The sequence below is a fragment of the Astatotilapia calliptera genome, chromosome 18, assembly GCF_964374335.1.
Source record: "Astatotilapia calliptera chromosome 18, fAstCal68.1, whole genome shotgun sequence".
Taxonomy (NCBI): Eukaryota; Metazoa; Chordata; class Actinopteri; order Cichliformes; family Cichlidae; genus Astatotilapia; species Astatotilapia calliptera.
Genome location: NC_137439.1, coordinates 25,482,433 through 25,504,666, shown reverse-complemented (window position 1 = coordinate 25,504,666; position 22,234 = coordinate 25,482,433). Strand labels below are relative to the sequence as shown.

Sequence of the window (22,234 nt, the reverse complement as noted above, 5' to 3'; positions counted from 1 at the left end):
CATATATATATATTTATGTTCACATAATCCAGCAATTCCCATCCACCCAGAGTATTGTAAATGCAACAATTTCACCCCATTGATGTAAGGACCCTGAGTCCACCCACCAGTTAGGCTTCTGTTTGAATGCAGGCCAGCAGATGTACACAAAGCAGCTGTGCAGGAGGGAGTGAGGCTATAATACAACCGCAGAATTTGCACTCCTGAAGTCCAAAGTTGTCCTCTAAGGCACAATTTTTTTCTAAATTAGCATTTAAAAAGAAAAGGTTTCTGTTATACTGAATAATAAATACATAAGTGCAGATTGCAAAATTGGGTTTGTTTTGCACCATCATAATCATGCAAAGCTAAATATTCCTTTATGTTTGATTCTTTGTATGGACTGTGCAATACCACAAAGCAAGTGTAGTTTCTTGTTATTTGTTGTATTTCAACACTGTCTGCTCCAAGTCTGTGTCTGCAAGGGTGAGAAAATACACCTGTGAAGATCATAACCTATTTAGTGGTGGTGGTGGTGGGGAGGAGGGGGGGGGGGTTGCTTTGGGGCTCCACAAGACCAATAAATCCGCCCCTGTATTTTTCAATTTAGTAATTTCTCCCGTAATTTCTCAGTGTAGACTGACTGGTCTTCAACCAGATTCTGCTATGCATCGAGCCCATCACGTCGCGAGTGCGTGTTTCAGTCCTCGTTCGCAGCCCACCTCCTCTTTCACAGCCAGAGAGAAACCTGAGGGAACCAACCAGCCAAGGCGTACGTCACTCACAGATTTCTCCTCCTTTAGCCCCTTAAAGTCCGATATTTATCTTCTAAACGTTAGACTGATTGTTTTTGTTGTTGTTGTTGTTGTTTTTTTGCACCATTGTCATCAACAGATCTCATCATCATCATGAGGAAGATCACCGGCAAACACTTGTTGTGCTTCTTCCTGCTTGCCTTGCCGATGTCCTGGGCAGAGGACACCAAGAAGGATGTGCGGAAAAGGGAGAATGTGACAGGTAAGGATCGATGAGCACAAACCTGATTTGATGTAGTTTTTATTTATTTATGATTATTATTATTAAAAAGAGTCGTGAGGCTGGAGCCTCACCGACAATACCGCTGCTTACAGTGCTGGATAGATAATGACACAGAGTGATGAGGGTCTGTGGGTCTGTGTGTCTGAGGACTGAGCACTTAGTATAAACAGATGCGTTATTCTAAGCAGACTAAAAAAATCATTAAAAACCCCCCAATAATTAAATAAATAATTACATAACTAAATCCATCTGAGAGGAGGGATCTCCTTTACGACCCGAAAATAGTAAAACTTAACGAACTCCCAGTCCAGGCAGCACACACGCTAAAGCTTTGATAACAGCAGGATTTATTTCAGCATTGTTAATGCATAGCATTGGTTTACAATCGTTATGGGGGGAGGGGGGGTATATGTCACATATTTGTCACATTTTGTAAATTTATCATTGTGTTTTCAAATTTAAAAAAGCAACCAAATTAAAATGAAGATGGAATGATCTGAGATTAATTCTGAGCTTTGGGCATTAAATGACAAACAATGTCCACCAGGTTTGTCTAAGTCTGGCTTCTGTCTGTAGAGACAAGCTCACCTGTAATATAGTCAAAAAATAGTTTTTTTCACCATTTTCAATATAACTTGAGAATATAAACAATAATTGTATTTTGCTCTTCAAGAAGCTGCCGTTGCTTTCTTCATTGTAATGCAACAACAAAGTGATCTCAAGTGTTTTAAATGTCTGCGGATTATTATTGGAGAAGCATCCCTGCAGTGGTCCACGTAGTGTGGTAGTAGTATATTATGTTTATTAGGTGAGCTGATCATGTGAAAAAACATTATCCAGTCATGCTGGTGGAGAACTGTTGAAGTTTCACGGGGCGGATTAATAAAACGAACTAAATAAAACCATAACAGTTGTGACACAGTGAGGTCAGAGCCTCAGACACCTCTACACTGTTAGAAAAAACATCTTAAAAAAACAGTAATATTCCGGCAGCTGGGGCGCCAAAATAATACCGTAAAATATCAGAAAATAACTTACTCATAAAAATACGGTTATTTCCAGTAATGAAAATACAATTTGTTGCCCTAATTTTACATGGGATTTTGCCTTTTTCAAGTGCTTTTAAACATTAAATTAGGCACAATTTAATGTGATTAAACAATGAAATTACCTATAAACAAGGTCAATGAATGCGGCAATATAAATCATAATACTTAAATGTACAGAAATATACAGTTAACAGTTGGTTTAAATAATAATGGATTGCATTCATATAGGGCTCTTTGAGACCCTCAAAGCGCCTTACAGTTCCACTCTGGCTATCACCAGTAGGTGGCAGGTGAGGTGTCTTGCCCAAGGACACAACGACCGAGAGCGTCCGAGCCGGGGCTCGAACCTGCAACCTTCTGATTACAAGGCGAACTGCCAACTCTTGAGCGATCGCCCTAAATGACAACAATGATAATAATTATTTGATTTAAAAAAAGTTTATAAGAATCATTTTATATATTTTTCCATAGCATTACATACATTTGAATTTAACAGTTCAATCTTTCAAATAACGGACAGATATTTGTGAAATCATGATACATTTGTGAATGTTTAACAATATTTAAAAAACAAGAAAATTATGTTTTATTAGATTACAGTGATTTTACGTTAATTTACATTTGAAATGTGAAATCACAGTCTATTTATGTGAATTTAATGATATTCTAGAAGAACAATACAAAACTGTAAAATACACAGTAAAATACTTTTATATTAAGATTTTGTTTTACAGTGTACAATGCCTTTAAGAGCCCGTTTGCTCTGGTGATGTGAAAGGAGTAGAACACCCTTCACATTTTTTCTTAGAACAAAACAATTCTGATGCTTTTCAGGGGAAAACCAGATACCAAACACCAGAGACACATTTAAATCATAGCTATTTATTTCTTTTTAAAGACAGTATTTCTTCCCTCTGATGTTCCAGCATGATAAGAGTTTGCAGCTGGAACACTGGAAAATGGGCTGAATATTTACACATATAAAATGATGATTAATGGTTCCAATAATCATTTGCAACAGTAGATGGTTTAACGCTAACCCTTTTCCTTGAGAAACAGCTCTGGAGTGTCAGTGTATGCTGGTAGCATGTAATGAGTTCAACCACAGTGTTTGTGTGCATTGTGCACTGTGGTCTCATAGTCTAGGGGTTAACGCATTTCCCTATTTTGATTCTGCAGAATCAAAATAGGGAAATGCGTTAACATGCATATGCTAAAATGCATATGCATCACCTCGCATGCGAGATGATGCATATGGTAAATGGCCTGTATCTATATAGCGCTTTTACTAGTCCCTAAGGACCCCAAAGCGCTTTACATATCCAGTCATCCACCCATTCACACACTGGTGATGGCAAGCTACATTGTAGCCACAGCCACCCTGGGGCGCACTGACAGAGGCGAGGCTGCCGGACACTGGCGCCACCGGGCCCTCTGACCACCACCAGTAGGCAACGGGTGAGGTGTCTTGCCCAAGGACACAACGACCAAGACTGTCCAAGCCGGGGCTCGAACCGGCAACCTTCTGATTACAAGGTGAACTCCCAACTCTTGAGCCACGATCGCCCCATCATATGCAGCCTTTTCCAGAGGTGTGGACTCGAGTCACATGACTTGGACTCGAGTCAGACTCGAGTCATTAATTTTATGACTTTAGACTTGACTTGAAAAAATGTTCTAAGACTTGTGACTTGACTTGGACTTTTACACCAATGACTTGGGACTTGAATTGGACTTGAACCGGTTTACTTGAAAAGACTTGATATTTTACCCCAAATATAAAATTTAACATGCATATTATATAGAGATTGAAAATGTGACGTCATTCACGGGTAGAACCGCAAAGGATTCTGGGAATTCGTGGCAAGCGGTACTAGCGCACGCAGGCTTTCAATTGAAATCAGTCACACAGCAATAAAAAGAAACACAAAAATGTCAAGAAGCTGTTGTATTATTAACTGCAATAGCCGGTCGCATGACAGCCACGGGAAGCCGACGGGTAAAGAGATCGGTTGTTATCGGATTACGTCGTTGAAGAGAAATTGTTCGAGCCATGTTTCCGAAGTAACAAAGACGCGACGGATGGCCTGGATTGCAGCCATTCAAAGGTCAAATATAACGTCCCAGAACACTCCAGCTAACAGGCTAGTCTGCTCAAGCATTTACACGAAGGTCAGTGTTTTTTAGTAGTTAATACGTCATTTTCATAACATAATTGGTGATATAGGTTACAAGCAAGTCTGGCGCTGAACAGAAATTGTCGCGCTATGCTCCTTTGTTTATTGTGCATAAATAGTAAATTGTCCTGACACAATATTGCGTTTCGCCTCTGTTATTATGGTACATTGACAAAAACATATACTTTTATTCACAGGATAAAACAGGTTTTTTGTATCACTAATTGCCCAGTACGATTACAGCATACAATATTGTTGTCACTGCTACATTTCTGTGATGGGTACCAGAAATTATTTCCACTACTAATTAATTACCGTTGAGCTCAAAGGTCCTATTAATAAACGGTTAATGAATGTGTATTTATGAAGACAATTTGTGAGACTGGTAAACTTATGATACGTACGATGGTCTTTCGTTCTACACGGTGCATTTCAAGGTCCTGCACCCATCCGTCGGTAAACTGTACCTGGGCTTGTTGCAGTGACCTGAAGTTACTAAACTTCATGAGTGTATGCACTCACTCCAAGAACCGTATAATTATAAATATGCATATAAATGTGCTACAATGAGATAGCTGACTTCATCTAACTAGCAAATGTTTTCCAGGCTACGTTGGTGATACAGTTTTTTTTAATGTGTATGATATTTTTGTCATGCGATTTTAAAGCTGGTCCTACAACCGCATCCAAGAATAACATGCAGCGTATCTCAGAACTGTCGGTGAAAATTATTCTTGGAGCTAGGTTTAATTGAGCTGCATTTTAAAGAGGTGCAATTTCACAATTTGTGTATATTTTCTAAGTTCACTATTTTGTATGTGTTGAGAAAAACACAGATTTTAAAATTAGATGGTCTAATATTTACATTTAGCATAACTGCAACATTATTTTTTCGTTTGTTTTTTTTAAAGACTCGAAAGGACTTGAAATTCAAAGTTTCAGACTTGTGACTTTACTTGGACTTTTACACCAGTGACTTGAGACTCGACTCTGACTTGCCTGACATTACTTGAGACTTGACTTGAGACTTGAGGATAAAGACTTGAGACTTACTTGAGACTTGCAAAACAATGACTTGGTCCCACCTCTGGCCTTTTCAGCTTGTCTACTCCTTCTGTTCTCAAGCCCAGATGAATGACTATGTGAGGAAGGTCTGGTGTGAAGTCTCTGCCAAATCAAGTGTTAAAAAATTGTATTTCCATTTGGAGCAGCTGAAAGTTTCCTGTTTGCATGTACTGTTAATAGAAAAATGCATATTTAGGGCCCCTAACCTCAAAATGATTGTGATACAATTGAAAGTATTTACAGCTTGATTTAGAATTCTTGCTTTTAAACAGCAATATGACAGATGCTACACCAACACAGCATCACCTTTTGACATACAGTCTAAACCACAGTTACAAATGTGATCACTCAGTGTGTGGATATCTTATAATCAAGTGGGGAAAACACTTGGCTTTAGCAGCCAATTGCTCTATTAACATTTAAAAGAGGCTGGAAAAGTGAGCTAAATATGATTGAGCTACACGGAAAACCAACCATCTGATTTTCATGAGAAAGCAGGAGTGAGGGAAACATTTCAAATGTAAGCACAGAGAGGACATGGGAGATGAGAGTTCATCATATTTTCCTGCAGAAGATTGATGGGGACAAGACAATTTCAGATAGCGTAGTAAAATAAAGATAAGATCAGGGTGCACACGAGAACCTCGGGAACAGCAGGAGGCACAAGAAAGGGCGTTTTCCACAAATGTGGCTGATATAGTCTAAACATCTGGTCAAAAAAAGAAAATCGCCCCAAGGTGTTGCGCTGCACCTTTTCTTACCATCCAGCACAACACCTTGGGGCGATTTTTATTTTTGAGCAGATGTTTAGACTATATCTGTGTTGTGCTGGATGGTAAGAAAAGGTGCTGCAGCTATCAGTCACGGGGCAGAAGGAAAGAAGTCATAGCCAAAAGAGAGGCTTTTTGATTTGTTGAACTTCTGCAGCATCCGGTATGGGAGGGTGAGTGTGTTGCTGGTGCCAGTATGTGAGGTGAGTGGTTTGAAAACGTTGTTTCGATTATGATCAAAAGAATGTCCAGGCTGGCCGAGAGTCAAATAATTCTGATTTCCAGTGGAACGTTGGCTACCTTCTCTGCCATTTCTGTCTGTGAAAAAAATCCCCAAAACAAAACACCTCAGTGTCTTGGAGTCTTGGATGCGTATCACATACCAACACGCTTTAAAGCAAACATCTCTTTGTCAGTGCGCCCCAGGGCAGCTGTGGCTATAATGTAGCTTGCCATTGCCAGTGTGTGAATGTGTGTGTGAATGACTGAATGTAGTGTAAAGCGCTTTGGGGTCCTTAGGGACTGAGTAAAGCGCTATACAAATGCAGGCCATTTTATGTCCATTTGTAGGCTTGGCATGGCAAAATAATTTGGAGGAAGAAAAGAAACCTGCTGTGCTGTTTTGACTGGACTTCTTACAAGTATAAAGCAAAATAAATGATTTAGCTCTAAATGTGTAAAAATTTTCTCTTGCTTCACAGCCAAGAAGAAAAAATCAGTCACGATTGACAGAAACTCCCCTGCTGAGGAAAAGGAGTTGTAGATGTTCAGCTGATCAGTCATAAATCTTTCCTCCTACTAGACTATAGATGATCCAGAAAGAAAAGACGATGGAGATCTCAAAGACAACAAATGAGCAGACTTTGAGAAAACCTTTTTAGTATTTACTTAATGATGCATATAAAAAAACATTAGCAAAAATAACCTTTTTTTTCCTTGCATCCATGCAAGCACAGACTATAATACAATTGAATAAAACGTATTATTGTTTTTAAAGCCCTCCACAAATATGATGCCCACATTTTCTAGTCAGTAAAGCTGGGTTTTCTTTGGCTTGTTTTGAGGAAAAATATGCATATTGTATAAATTTCCTGCTCTGGACCCCAGTTACTGTAAAACAAGCCCGTGCTCCAAGTTCTCCGACTTTGCCAGCTGTCAGCTTTAACCCCTCCCCCTCCTGTGTGGCTTCAACTCTGCTCTCGCTGTTGGTTAACCATGGCTGGTGCCCAGACACTCCCTCCAACAGGAGATCCTGGTCTCCTTATTTCATAATCTAAGGGCCGATTCTTGTAGTATTTAGTATTAGAGTCTTAAAATATTTACTATTGTACATATTTACAATTTTTAATCATGTATTGTGCACAAGGGGCTGCATTGTTGAAACACTGAATTGATCTTTTGACTCTGCTTTTATTTCCATTCCCAGTTTGGAGCCAAGCGAAGAATAGGCGGCTGTTTGCAAGGCAAAAGATTTCTCCACCACGCCAAAGTGTCACTCCCGTAAGTTTTTACTGTCGACTCTATTTGTCATAAACTCACTGATTTAGTAGTAACACTAAAATTGCTCCTTTTAAAAGTATTCAGAGGTAGTTGCTGACATGTTTCAGTGACACGCCCTTAGTCTTTGTAAAGATGTTCCTGAAAATGCCTTTTTCGGTTTGTTAGGCAATTTTTTTTATTGTGAGGCGAATTTATAATCCTGTTTATTGGATTTGAAAATTTGCTGCTTGCTTTCCATTGGCAGGAAAACGCCAGACAGCAGTGAACACATGTGACATGCAGCAAAATGTGGTGACAGCAACACAACCCAGTTTTCCACAAGGATCAAATTTCCCACCAATGAAAACGTAGCACATCACAATAATTTAACAGTGATGATAGAAATTCAGTGTGACCTTAATCCTGCCCTCAGTGTCGTGAACTCACTTGTTGTAGTTTTTTATATTGCTAAGACATATTTCTTGAAACCATTTTGTTAAAACAATACAAACAAATCAATCTTCAAGCTATCTCTTGAAAACTCCATGCAGAAAACCTCCAGTGAAACCGAACAATTATCTATGCAAAGTTTGAAATGTGCTCAGATCAGTGTTTTCACATCAGCCTAACAATCAAGGAGCTCTTTAACTTTTAGCTGTTTTAGCTCTTGAGACTGTGTTTTAGCATGAAAGTTAGCTCACGGGTGAGATAGAGACTGACACCAACAATTGATGGCAACAAGAAAGGCAGAGGAGGAAGTGTCTGTGTAAGAGGATGATGAGAGAAAGATCAGGAAACTCAGATGAAATTTACCAGCTGTTTAAATACTTTTGTGTTCGTGGAGTTCCAAACCAGATGAAAAAGAAACGGAGAACCAAATGACTTGCATGTGTCACATTTACGTTCATTAACAAAAAAGTTTTGATTCATTCATAATAAATTCCTGTGTTGAGCTTATCCCGGCTGTCAACGAGTCACTTGAAGTTTAAGTCCTGCTTTCATCGTCTGTTTTGAAATTTTTGTAGATTAATTAGACAACCACAAAAAAGTGGACATTGTTTTTTGGAGCTACCCGTTAGGAATACCACGCTGTTGATGTAGCGTAACGAGGGCTCAGAAGTCTTATTTCTACTTGGTTGAAATGAACTGGAAAAAAATGTGTGGTTTTTATGGACGGATAAAACTGGGTTTTACGGGTGGGGTGAGAGGCTGGAGAAAAGGGTGGACAGTTAAACAGCTTTGCTCTGGCAATTGTGGAAAGTGCATCAACCTGCGTTAGTTGTTTTTTTTTTACAACTGCTTTTTGTCTTATAAGACTCGGATTGAGTCACATGACTTTCACAGTTTTTTGTGCCACATAATTATAAATCAGGTATCTAAACGACCCAGTATTAAGAAAACTGTAGAAAGAGGACACTTATGAATGAATTACAGCATGAGAAATAATTTGTAGAGGATGGCACAGTGGTCATCTGCAGTGACTGACTGAGGGTGAAGGGATGGAGACAGGGCAAATGACCCACTGTGGACAAGAGCCAGAGATTAATAATAACAAATCATTAAATGCAGACTGGTGTATAAACACATAGTGAGTGAAACAAGGTGAATCAAGAAGAAGCGCACAGTGCATCATGGAGCCTGCAGCAGTCTAGACCTTTTGTAGCATAACTAAGTGAGGATTTAGGGTGACCTGATCCAGCCATAACTATAAGCTTTATCAAAAAGGAAAGCGCTTACTCTAATCTTCAAAGTAGAGACAGTGTCTGTCTCCACAAACTGGGAGCTGGTTCATAGAAGAGGAGTCTTGAAGATGAAGGCTCACCCTCCCTTACTTTTAAATATCCTAGGAACCATCAGTAAAGCAACAGTAAACATACTGTCAGCACAGCAAACCATGTGGGAATTATTAAAGGACCCAAGATGCAGGCACTACTGATGTGTGGGCTTTTATTGAGGAGGATGACATACAACAAAAGGCGAGGGTGGCGAGAACAGAACTGACAAAGCCTAAACTGGGAAAACTAAGAATATAACAAACCTGAAACCTAGAGACAAAAACAGACCCGCAGGGAGACACAGACAAACCAGCAACAGGCAGGAGAACACACAGGGCTTAAATACTCACAGGAGTAATCATGGGATGGGACACAGGAGGGGAACACACCTGGGAGAAATCAGGGCTGACGAGACACAGACGTCAGGCTGAGAACACTCACATGAGACACCGACCTTCAGAATAAAACAGGAAACTCACAGACACAGAGAACCGGACAAGACACTGAACTTAACAGACAGATTCACGAGCAGACACTGTGACACCATGGACAGACAGAGGGAACACAGAGAAGTGGGAGCAGGCAGGCAGGCACAGAACAGAAACCTAACAAATGGCAAACTTTAACAAAAGACATAATCAGAATAAACAAGAACATAGAATATTATAAGGAAACACAAAACACTGAGTCGTCAGACTCAGAACCATGAGCTAGACCCAGCAGTCTTAGCTAATTATAGGCCAATCTCCAACCTTCCTTTCATATCAAAAATCCTTGAAAGAGTAGTTGTCAAACAGATAACTGATCATCTGCAGAGGAATGGCTTCTTTGAAGAGTTTCAGTCAGGTTTTAGAGCTCATCACAGCACAGAAACAGCTTTAGTGACGGTTACAAATGATCTTCTTATGGCCTCTGACAGTGGACTCATCTCTGTGCTTGCCCTGCTAGACCTCAGTGCAGCGTTCGATACTGTTGACCATAATATCCTATTAGAGCGATTAGAACATGCTGTAGGTATTACAGGTACTGCACCGCAGTGGTTTGTATCATATCTATCTAATAGACTCCAATTTGTTCATGTACGGTAAATGGAGAGTCCTCTTCACACACTGAGGTTAATTATGGAGTTCCACAGGGTTCAGTGCTGGGACCAATTCTGTTTACACTATACATGCTTCTCTTAGGCAGCATCATTAGAAGACATAGCATACATTTTCACTGCTATGCAGATGACACCCAGCTCTATCTGTCCATGAAGCCAGATAACACACACCAATTAGTTAAACTGCAGGAATGTCTTAAAGACATAAAGACCTGGATGGCCGCTAACTTTCTGCTTCTGAATTCAGATAAAACTGAGGTTATTGTACTCGGCCCTGAAAATCTTAGAAATATGGTATCTAAGCAGATTCTTACTCTGGATGGCATTACCTTGGCCTCCAGTAACGCTGTGAGGAACCTTGGAGTCATTTTTGACCAGGACATGTCCTTCAATGCACATATTAAACAAATATGTAAGACTGCTTTCTTCCATTTGCGCAACATCTCTAAGGTTAGAAATATCCAGTCTCAGAGTGACGCTGAAAAACTAGTTCATGCATTTATTACTTCCAGGCTGGACGACTGTAATTCATTATTATCAGGATGTCCTAAAAACTCGCTGAAAAGCCTTCAGCTAATCCAAAATGCTGCAGCAAGAGTCCTGACATGGACTAGAAAGAGAGCATATTTCTCCTGTTTTGGCTTCCCTTCATTGGCTTCCTGTTAAATCCAGAATTGAATTCAAAATCCTGCTCCTCACATACAAGGTCTTAAATAATCAGGCCCCATCTTATCTTAATGACCTTGTAGTACCATATCACCCTATTAGAGCACTTCGCTCTCGCTCTGCAGGCCTACTTGTTGTTCCTAGAGTATTTAAAAGTAGAATGGGAGGCAGAGCCTTCAGTTTTCAGGCCCCTCTTCTGTGGAACTAGCTTCCAGTTTGGATTCAGGAGACAGACACTATCTCTACTTTTAAGATTAGGCTTAAAACTTTCCTTTTTGCTAAAGCATATAGTTAGGGTTGGACCAGGTGACCCTGAATCCTCCCTTAGTTATGCTGCAAGAGACGTAGGCTGCCGGGGGATTCCCATGATGCATTGAGTTTTTCCTTTCCAGTCACCTTTCTCACTCACTATGTGTTAACAGACCTCTCTGCGTTGAATTATATCTGTCATTAATCTCTGTCTCTCTTCCACAGCATGTCTTTTATCCTGACTTCCTTCTCTCACCCCAACCGGTCGCAGCAGATGGCCGCCCCTACCTGAGCCTGGTTCTGCCGGAGGTTTCTTCCTGTTAAAAGGGAGTTTTTCCTTCCCACTGTCGCCAAAGTGCTTTCTCATAGGGGGTCATATGATTGTTGGGTTTTTCTCTGTATCTATGAAGCGCCTTGAGGCGACTTTTGTTGTGATTTGGCGCTATATAAATAAAATTGAATTGAATTGACACATACAGTACTATGAGGTCTTTAGGATAAGATGAGGTCTGATTATTTAAGACCTTGTATGTGAGAAGATCACAGAAGAAAAGCAACTATGCAAGAAATACGCTCGATCTTTCTAGTCCATGGGTGTCAAACTTAAGGGCCTAAATTCAGGAAAGAATAAATGTGTAATTAAATGTTATCATATTGTTAGAAAGGTGAATTTCCATCTTAAGTGGTCTGGCCCACTTTAGATCAAGTGCACTGTATGTGTTGTCCTATGATGTAGGATGAATTTGACTCCCTCTTATAGTCCCTGTCAGAACTCTCGCAACAAAACGTGTTTCAGTGAGTGAGATTTTTCTTAAAAGAGTAAACAGGACTTGTGCCTAAATTTAAAAAATAACAACAAAACAAACTGTTGAAGCTTTTGCCAAAAGGCTGATTTAAAAAAAATCGTTTAGTAATAACAGTGAAGTTAATGGCTGTAAAACCGAAACAACACTAAAACGCTTTGTAGAGCTGCCATGAGTCGGGGGGTCAAATAGTTCACATGTGTTTAAAAGACTTTTCCACTTCTTCCACTGACTCGTGCTTTTTCCACATATTCTGTCTCTGTTGGAATTGCTTTAGAAGCACAAGTCGAACCTCGTAACTCCGGCGCGTCGCTGCGGACGCTTGATGGAAAGCTGCTCCCCTCACCTGCTGTGCTGCGACCCCTGCGCCTCCTGCCGCTGTCGACTCTTCAACACCATCTGTCACTGCTGGAGGATGAACCCCCTCTGCTTAAAGAGGACCTAGATGCAGCACGCACATGCATGCACATGCACGCAAACACATCACAACGCCTGAACATATATTGTGGTTGACAAAAGAGCACGGAAAGATTCACATGTGCTCTGTGGGTTTGTCTGCACAAATGCGGTTAAGCGATTAAACTTCAAAATAAAATCGAAGCATTTTGAAAAATGCTTCTGATATTATGTGAGGCATTTGTTTGTATTTGTTTGTATTTATTCAAGAGTTCTTCTGTCTTCAGCGGAAAAAAAATACTCACAGAAATCTTTGCACAGTGTTAAAATATCTTAAAACATTATATGTATGCATAAAAAGAGATGGGTGATGTGCTTTTTCATGTATGTAGACAATCTGATATTAACTGTGTGTTGCATTATGGGTATTTCCCACATTTTTGCTGCTTTTGAATATCTTGCTGCTGGGGATACCTGCAAGTAAATTTACTTTGGAACATAAATGTGTTGTTGCTTTTAGACTTAATGAGGACCAAATGGCATTTACTTATGTACCCCACGCCTTGAAAATCAGATATATATGTTTGGACTTGCCTGCCTCTTGTGGATTAAGGAGTTTATATTTTTGCTATTGAATAAACACGCTGTAAGCCTACATTCTCCTTGCATTGCTCCATGTGGAACCTATTAAGATGCTAAAAATCATTTTTAATGATTTGCTACTTTAATGTTGATTTTAGAGTAAATGCGGTACACAGGATTAAAAACAAGAGAGTAAAGAATACGTTACTGCAGGCCAGACAGAGGGAACACAGAGACGTGGGAGCAGGCAGGCACAGAACAGAAACCTAACAAATGGCAAACCTTAACAAAAGACATAATCAGAATAAACAAGAACATAGAATATTAGGAAAAACAAAACACTGAGTCGTCAGACTCAGGACCATGACACATGCAGTACTATGAGGTGTTTAGGATAAGATGAGGTCTGATTATTTAAGACCTTGTATGTGAGAAGATTTACCATTAAAGTCACAGAAGAAAAGCAACTATGCAAGAAATACGCTCGATCTTTCTAGTCCATGGGTGTCAAACTTAACCCTGGAGAACCTATAGGGTTAAATTTGACCCCATGGGTTCTCCAGGGTTAAGGGCCTAAATTCAGGAAAAAATGAATGTGTAATTAAATGTTATCATATTGTTAGAAAAGTGAATTTCCATCTTAAGTGGTCTGGCCCACTTTAGATCAAGTGCACTGTATGTGTTGTCCTATGATGTAGGATGAATTTGACTCCCTCTTATAGTCCCTGTCAGAACTCTCGCAACAAAACGTGTTTCAGTGAGTGAGATTTTTCTTAAAAGAGTAAACAGGACTTGTGCCTAAATTTAAAAAATAACAACAAAACAAACTGTTGAAGCTTTTGCCAAAAGGCTGATTTAAAAAAAATCGTTTAGTAATAACAGTGAAGTTAATGGCTGTAAAACCGAAACAACACTAAAACGCTTTGTAGAGCTGCCATGAGTCGGGGGGTCAAATAGTTCACATGTATTTAAAAGACTTTTCCACTTCTTCCACTGACTCGTGCTTTTTCCACATATTCTGTCTCTGTTGGAATTGCTTTAGAAGCACAAGTCGAACCTCGTAACTCCGGCGCGTCGCTGCGGACGCTTGATGGAAAGCTGCTCCCCTCACCTGCTGTGCTGCGACCCCTGCGCCTCCTGCCGCTGTCGACTCTTCAACACCATCTGTCACTGCTGGAGGATGAACCCCCTCTGCTTAAAGAGGACCTAGATGCAGCACGCACATGCATGCACATGCACGCAAACACATCACAACGCCTGAACATATATTGTGGTTGACAAAAGAGCACGGAAAGATTCACATGTGCTCTGTGGGTTTGCCTGCACAAATGCAGTTAAGCGATTAAACTTCAAAATAAAATCGAAGCATTTTGAAAAATGCTTCTGATATTATGTGAGGCATTTGTTTGTATTTGTTTGTATTTATTCAAGAGTTCTGTCTTCAGCGGCAAAAAGTATGAAAAAAAATACTCACAGAGATCTTTGCACAGTGTTAAAATATCTTAAAACATTATATGTATGCATAAAAAGAGATGGGTGACGTGCTTTTTCATGTATGTAAACAATCTGATATTAACTGTGTGTTGCATTATGGGTATTTCCCACATTTTTGCTGCTTTTGAATATCCTGCTGCTGGGGATACCTGCAAGTAAATTTACTTTGGAACATAAATGTGTTGTTGCTTTTAGACTTAATGAGGACCAAATGGCATTTACTTATGTACCCCACGCCTTGAAAATCAGATATATATGTTTGGACTTGCCTGCCTCTTGTGGATTAAGGAGTTTATATTTTTGCTATTGAATAAACACGCTGTAAGCCTACATTCTCCTTGCATTGCTCCATGTGGAACCTATTAAGATGCTAAAAAACATTTTTAATGATTTGCTACTTTAATGTTGATTTTAGAGTAAATGCGGTACACAGGATTAAAAACAAGAGAGTAAAGAATACGTTACTGCAGGCCGACCTGTCTCTCGTAGTTAAACAGTGACTTAACCAGCATTTTGAGGTTTTCCAGGACAATTATGTGAATAGCAGAAAGATAATAAATATTAGACCTTCTTTTGGAGGCTCAGCTCAGTATCCCGAGGAGATGCACAGAGACTTCTGTGTAAATTCCAAAGGAAAGTGGTTATAAATCCTATCCAGGAAATGTGTGGTCCACATAATATATTATCTTGTCTGGGACACTGTCTGCTTCTGCTTTGAAAAATGGCAAATGGGCAAACTGAACGCCATTTGTCAGTAGTAGTTATGTTATGAATGATTATCCCTTTCATGGAGATCCTTATATGTCCATTATGTCCATGAGCATGAAGGAGTTTAAGACAGGAAAGAGCCAGTGTTACAGAAAAAGGCCTTACAGTTAGCCCTAACCCTAACAACAGAAGACAGAAGAAGATCTTTTATAGCTCCAAAAGTTCCCACATAGCAAGCAGGTCTGGCCCGGATCCAGTATCAAGCCGGCACTGCTGGCTGACTTCTGGCATGATAAATGGCAAAATGGTAAATGACCTGTATTTGTATAGCGCTTTATTTAGTCCCTAAGGATCCCAAAGCGCTTTACACTACATTCAGTCATTCACCCATTCACACACACATTCACACACTGGATGACATACAAATAAGACGTATGTCATCCAGATATGGGCCAGGCCTGGCACAGATGCCACTGTTTATGTGATGGCACGCCGTATCTGGCTCGATTGTGGTTTGGTTTATGTGGCCCAGGCTCATAGAAAACAGGTCTGGCCGGGATCCGGCATCAAGCTGGCACTTCTGACTGACTGGTGTCATGGCAGAGTGTATGTCAACCAGATGTGGGCCAGGTCTGGCAATGATGGCAGTATTTATGTTCCTATTTTCCTATTTTAGTTAGAAGGCCAAATGCCATGTTGCAATACTATACTGCTATGGTAGCCAACGTTTCAAATGCAGGTTTGACAGGTTTGCGAGTGTTCACTTTATCCAAAACCTAGTGAGGGTTTACTCACCTTTACCAGTGGGTGGCTGTAGCTCAGGAGGTAGAGCAGGTCACCTACTAATCAGCAGGTTAGTGGTTTGATCCCTGGCTTCTCCAGTCTGCGTGTCAAGAGTGTGAATGTAGTTAGGAAACACTCAGTTTAGAGAAAGTGGGTGAATGTGGCATGTTGTATAGAAACTTGAGTAATCCGGGAGAGCAGAAAAGCATAATATCAGAATCAGTCCATTCACTGACTTAACAGAATTACGTCATGTTACTTTTGCACTAGTATTTTCTGGCACATGTTAATATTACATGGCTTGATTAAGGTACACATTAGGCTGACATCTGGGGCCAGAACTGAAACTGTTCTGGGCCACCAGTGTGTCTGCAACTGGCCTTGTGCTGGCCCATGTGTGGGTCACCTCTGGCAAACCAGATCTGGGCCACCAAAGAGCCGTCATTCTTTGCGGTATGTGGGCCATGTGTAAGCACTCTGTGTGGGCCAGATCTGGGCCATACCAATTTTGCTATGTGGGCTTCTGGTGAAAAGAAAATTCCAGGTTTTTATTACAAACTGAGATAGACATGGTCAAAAGGATCTGCTGAGTTTTAAACTGAGTATCAGGATGGGAAAGAAACATAATTTAAGATGTGGCAAGGTTGCTGGTGCCAGACAGGCAGGTCTGAGTATTTCAGAAACTATTTCAGAAACTATTTCAGAAACGATCTACTGAGATTATTCTGTATAACCATCTCTAGTTTACATAGAAGAAAAAGGATTAAGGAAGATTAAAAAAGATTAAAGAAGAAATGGTCAGACGAGAAAAACGGGACTTCTCTGAGTTGACAGGAAGGCAAAAGCAATAAGCTTCGTTGAATCAATGTATGCAAAAGAGCGTCTTCTACAGCAGCAGAAGACCACATCAGGAGAAATACTTAGCCTGATGAATCTCGATTTTCTGCTGCAACATTCAGATAGCAGAGTCAGAATCTGGCATAAACAACATGAAAGGACAGCTCCACCCTCTCTTGAATCAGTTGTTCAGGCTGCTAGTGGTGGAGGATATATTGTTGATGCATGTTGAATCCGTGATCATCGCTTACACCCATCTTCTGATGATGGCTTCCAATAATATAACGCACCATCTCACAAAGCTGAGATCATCTCAAACTGACAATGGGCTCATTCACTAATAAGTGTTTACACATAAAATCACTGTTAGAGTCATGAAATGTGCACAAAGGTCAATTCTGTTGGATATGTTAGTGAATGAAACACATTTAAAATCCACAGGCTCATGCTCACTGCCTGCCGTCTGCATAATATCTGCATGCTACACACCAACATTTCTCTGTGTGTAAAAAGCAGTGAGTTTTTACAGCTTACAGAAGCCAAAGATTTCAGGAAATCCTGTTTGAGCTCTTTAAAACATTTTTATATGATTTCACAATCACGTTACATTTGCTGCCATCAGCAAAAATGATCTATGAAAACAATGCAGATGTCATCACTAGTAGTCATTAGTCTAGTGTGTATTTTGAACTATTTAGAACAGAAGAGCAGTGAAGCGGACTTTTTAATCCGTGCTTGTTTAGCTTTTTGTTTTGTTTTTTACTTTTTTCACCCGTGCTGTGTGAACAGAGCAAAACAAACAAACAAAAGAAAAACATCAGGGTCTTTATTTCATTTCATTTTTGAAATTCCTGCTACACAGTGGTTCAAACAGAGTGGGTGAATACACACGAGTCAGAATGAATGTGCTAAAAGCAGGAGCTGAGACAGCAAACACTTTTAGCCATGGAATTTCTTGCTGTCAAAGAGGAAGGAAAAATAACAGCATGAACGTTAGTCAGAGAGGGAATTATGCAGAAGCTGATATATATAAAGAAAAGCTAAAATCACGCTGTGACTGCGGCAGTTCTACTCAATAACTCATTTGGCATTATGGCAACATGCGAGGAGCTCAGCTTTAACGTGGATCACGGCTATCTGGAGGGTTTGGTTCGAGGAATGAAAGCTGGGATTCTGTGTCAGACTGATTATCATAATCTGGCCCAGTGTGACACACTAGAGGGTAAGCCTTTTGTATCACCCATGTAATGTGTCATAATATGCAAATGTGCAATACCTGCAGTCTAAAAAATATTATGCACATGTGAGGGGGTGTTGGAAGCAATCTATCTATCTATCTATCTATCTATCTATCTATCTATCTATCTATCTATCTATCTATCTATCTATCTATCTATCTATCTATCTATCTATCTATCTATCTATCTATCTATCTATCTATCGGTGATCAGTACCTTGTTTAACCTTTTCCTGCTTATTTGGAAATGGCAAACTAACAAGCAGTGGAGTATAAAACATTTGATTTGCCATGTCCTCTGCTCAGATATGAAGCTACACCTTCAGAGCACAGACTACGGTAAACTGCTGTCCTCGTCTGAGGGCGATTTGACTGTGTCGCTGCTGGACAGCAAGCTGAGGGAGAATCTGGTGACTGAATTCAGCTGCCTGCGCTCTAATGCCCTGCCACCCCTGTCTACCTTCCTTGACTATATAAGGTGCGCCTAGTCACTGCATGTGCTTTATTTATAGCTTGTGTCACAGGATAAGCAGACGCACTTGAACAGCATCCTGCAGGTTGGCTGCTGCTGAGATTTTCAGCTAAAGAGGACAGTGTTTACGCAGACAGTGGAGACCTTGTGGCAAACGTGGCGAGGTCATCTTTATGTGATGAAAACCTTCCTTCTGCAACACTCTTTGTGGTTTATAAAAATGGGATGAGCAGGAAACATTTTACAGGGTAAAAGGGATATTCAATTCATGTGGTCTCTGTGTTGCCATAGTTACAGCTACATGATCGACAATGTGGTGATGCTGATCACGGGGGCCCTGAAGAACAAAGATGTGTCAGAGCTGCTCCCACGGTGTCACCCACTGGGAGCGTTTGACCAAATGGCAGCCGTGGGTATTGCCCGCACTCCAGCTGAACTGTACTCAGCCATCCTGGTGGACACACCACTAGGTAATCTCTGTTTTTTGTTTTTTAAAATTTCTAATGGCGGCAAAGATGTATATTATTAATATTTAATTATCTTTTAGCTCTAATACACTTGTGAAAGACCATCATTGACTTAAATATCAATGAGTCACTAAAAACACTTTAGTTTAAACACTTTGCACTGATGCATGCAAAAAGAAAACAGGTCCTGCTCACTCATCCTGCTTCATTAACCACAGCTTACTGGAAGTGGTTTGCACACACAAGCTATTAATTTAGTCATTAGAGCATTATGAACCTTTCTGAGTACAGATACAATATTAAATGCCTCACATGACCTCATCAGACTGGATCTTTTTATCAGTTTATTACAGTGATATAACGTTTATTTCTAATGCATAGCATTATGTGGAGCTCTGTCAACACTGAAATGTGTTATATTGTTATTACTCAAAGTATTAAAGTGCTATTCCAAAAACCAAATAACACCAAAAGGAAACAATAATGTTGTTATATTAGTTGTAGTAGAAGTATTAGGAGTAGTGGTGGGAGTGACAGTAGTTTCATATAATCTTAATGCAACAAAAGCAGTGATGAATATGTGTTTTGGATTCAACTTGTTCAGGCTGTGCCCACTTCATAGTTCGATGACTCCCCAAATTAGAATTGGTTTTAACTTTTTTGTGTCCTTTTAGAGGTTCTCAAAGTGAAAAATCAAGATTTTTACTTATAAAAATGTAAAACTAAAAAGTCATTTCTTTCTTTAGGTGTTTTAGAAAATACAACTGTGGCATCTTTTTGGTAAATTTTTGTAGCCTAACGTTTTAGGTGTCAAATGTCAAAGCCAGATTAGCACTAGTCATTAAAAGGCAATGCACGTTTCTGTTTTCTTTTATTTTTTCCTCCTTGGCTGTTAAATCCTCCTAATGTGTTCATAATACCTTCCAAGCAAGTTTGTGGACTGTTAGTTAGCAACAAGCCTAATAAGCTACTTCTTCTTATTTTAGACTTCTCTGGCTCTCTGTTCCCTCAGCACAGCTAAAAATTAGTCAGTGCTAAAAATTTCAGAGTCATAGTTTACCAAAGCTAAGCATGAAGTAATGGGTGTGAGCAGGGATATAGTAAACACAGTTGTGACCATATGTTATTATTCTTCATGTCAGGAGTGGGCTTCCATTTTTAAGGTCTACTTTATAAAAATATTTACAACATACTGAGGGTTACTGTGTTGTTTTATTCTCACCACAGGTCAGTTTTTCCAGGATGCCGTATCTGAGTGCAGCCTGGATGAGATGGAGGCTGAGATCCTGAGAAACAAACTGTATAAGGTGAGCAGAGCATGGCATAAGATGGCATGACTAACCTATCTCAGCTTTGACACCTGTGTTATAGTATTTGTGGACATGCTATAAATATGCAATAAATTCTTTACTGTAGTTTATACTACTGTGATAAACATGCTAAACAGCTGCACTTAAAGTTTTACTGCCGTGTCTGAACGCGATCTGTTTTTCATGAAATTTGTGCTGATCTCGGTGCCTTTTGTTCTACCGCACAGGCATATTTGCAGTCTTTCCACTCTTTCTGCAAGAGCGTGGGCGGTGCCACAAAGGACGTAATGTGCCCTGTCCTGGAGGTACTCTGGCTTTCTATGATGCATGAGTTTGTTTAACTGAAGTCTTACAAACTACTTGAGATTTGTTTTGCTGTAAATGCCGTGCGCTTTTATGCGTGCTGCAGTTTGAAGCGGACCGGCGGGCCTTCATCATCACCGTGAACTCCTTTGGGACGGATCTCAGCAGTGCAGACAGGAGTGCGCTGTATCCATCCTGTGGCAAACTTTACCCTGGAGGACTGAAACTCCTGGCCCAGGCAGAGGACCATGAGCAGGTCAAGGCTGTGGCTGACTGCTACCCAGTGAGTTTGACCTCATGTCCTTTAAGATGCTGCACGGTTGTTATTGCACATTGAGTCAGACATGTGGTCAGTGTAAACTCAAATTTCCCTGCAGGACTATAAAATGGTTTTTGATGACCCTGAGCCTGGATCAGATTTTAAGACTCTTGAGGACCGATTCTTCGAACAAGAGGTAATAACAGCTTTGTTTTGAACTGTCACGGATTTCTTTCCCACTTTTCAACCTTTTATATAACATTTGAACCAAGCTGACCATTCAGACTTTCAAATATGAAAATCTGACATACAGTCACCAGCCACTTTATTAGGTACACCCCACCTAGTTGGAGCTCCTTTTGTCTTCAGAGCTACTTGAATTTTTAGTAGCACAGATTCAGATTCACAGATGTGCTCTCCTAGAAGATGCTCTTCTGCACACCTTGGTTGTAACTTGGTTATCAGACTGTTGCATTCCTAGTTTAAAGCAGCCTGGCCATTGTCCCATGACTTCTAGCTTCTATGAGAACTGCAGCTCACTGGATATTTTCATGTTTTAGGCCTCTGTAAACCCCAGAGATGACTCTATCATGTTTAAAATCACGTTAATCACCTGCTGAAAGTATATATATTTGTAAGAAAGTACAGGTGATTAATTTAAATTTAGTATTAGTATGTACTTTTCTTGTTAGGCTGCCCTGACTGTAGATTCTTGCAGCTTACACATCTATCATTTTTCCAGGTGAAGCTGAACATACTTTCTTTCCTGCAGCAGTTCCACTTTGGAGTATTTTACTCTTACATCAAACTTAAGGAGCAGGAGAGTCGGAACATTGTGTGGATTGCCGAATGTGTCACACAAAGACAGAAGTCAAAGATACACAACTACATACCCATCTTCCAAAAGACCAGTTAACTAAGAAACAAGGATGTTTTACTACGTTTTAGTACGGATTAGTAAATGTGGTGGACCAAAGTGAGTCTTCAGCATCTTCACTGTTTGCACTACAAACCACAGCCTTGGTGTTACACTGTTATAGCACATCTGTTCCTCATGTGTATTGAGTTTCAAGACCTGATCGCTTACGCCTCAAATTGTTTGAAAGAAATTACTCTTTTTAATTCCAGACTTTGTGTTAATAATTGTCCTGGTCACAAAACAAAGTCTGAAAGGAATGATATTCAATAAAAAGCTGGTTTCAGCCGCTCCCTCCTCACAATGCACTGACACAAA

At 40.0% G+C, this 22,234-nt stretch overlaps 2 protein-coding genes across 4 annotated transcripts; both read left to right on the top strand.

The window, feature by feature from the left end:
* The first annotated feature begins 562 nt into the window (after positions 1 to 562).
* On the top strand, positions 563 to 13,203 carry asip2b (agouti signaling protein, nonagouti homolog (mouse) 2b). 2 transcript variants are annotated; one of them, XM_080292747.1, is made up of 4 exons: positions 563 to 751; positions 874 to 996; positions 7,505 to 7,578; positions 11,575 to 11,819. In XM_080292747.1, exons 1-4 carry the CDS (start codon positions 646 to 648, stop codon positions 11,671 to 11,673), a joined length of 402 nt encoding a protein of 133 aa, XP_080148873.1. In that variant the 5' UTR covers positions 563 to 645; the 3' UTR covers positions 11,674 to 11,819. The 2 variants fall into 2 exon arrangements, with proteins under 2 accessions (XP_080148873.1, XP_026005629.2); XM_026149844.2 differs by lacking the exon at positions 11,575 to 11,819 and adding an exon at positions 12,430 to 13,203 and having other exon boundaries at positions 581 to 751.
* Positions 13,204 to 17,912: 4,709 nt separating this feature from the next.
* LOC113010673 (V-type proton ATPase subunit d 1-like) lies at positions 17,913 to 22,217 on the top strand. Of its 2 annotated transcripts, none has more exons than XM_026149857.2 (8): positions 17,913 to 18,174; positions 18,496 to 18,667; positions 18,953 to 19,131; positions 20,356 to 20,435; positions 20,666 to 20,743; positions 20,848 to 21,024; positions 21,119 to 21,196; positions 21,743 to 22,217. In XM_026149857.2, the coding sequence occupies exons 1-8, from the start codon at positions 18,045 to 18,047 to the stop codon at positions 21,914 to 21,916; spliced, it is 1,068 nt and encodes a 355-aa protein (XP_026005642.1). In that variant the 5' UTR covers positions 17,913 to 18,044; the 3' UTR covers positions 21,917 to 22,217. The 2 variants fall into 2 exon arrangements, with proteins under 2 accessions (XP_026005642.1, XP_080149412.1); XM_080293286.1 differs by having other exon boundaries at positions 17,932 to 18,174; positions 21,773 to 22,217.
* Positions 22,218 to 22,234: the final 17 nt, after the last annotated feature.

Excerpts from the sequence above, each read along its gene's own strand:
- asip2b (XM_026149844.2), top strand. The coding sequence starts at position 646 with ATGCATCGAGCCCATCACGTCGCGAGTGCGTGTTTCAGTCCTCGTTCG. Across the intron at positions 997-7,504 it reads GAAAAGGGAGAATGTGACAG|TTTGGAGCCAAGCGAAGAAT; the intron begins GTAAGGATCGAT and ends TTCCATTCCCAG. Across the intron at positions 7,579-12,429 it reads CACGCCAAAGTGTCACTCCC|AAGCACAAGTCGAACCTCGT; the intron begins GTAAGTTTTTAC and ends GAATTGCTTTAG.
- LOC113010673 (XM_026149857.2), top strand. The coding sequence starts at position 18,045 with ATGGCAACATGCGAGGAGCTCAGCTTTAACGTGGATCACGGCTATCTG. Across the intron at positions 18,175-18,495 it reads CCAGTGTGACACACTAGAGG|ATATGAAGCTACACCTTCAG; the intron begins GTAAGCCTTTTG and ends TCCTCTGCTCAG. Across the intron at positions 21,197-21,742 it reads ACCGATTCTTCGAACAAGAG|GTGAAGCTGAACATACTTTC; the intron begins GTAATAACAGCT and ends TCATTTTTCCAG.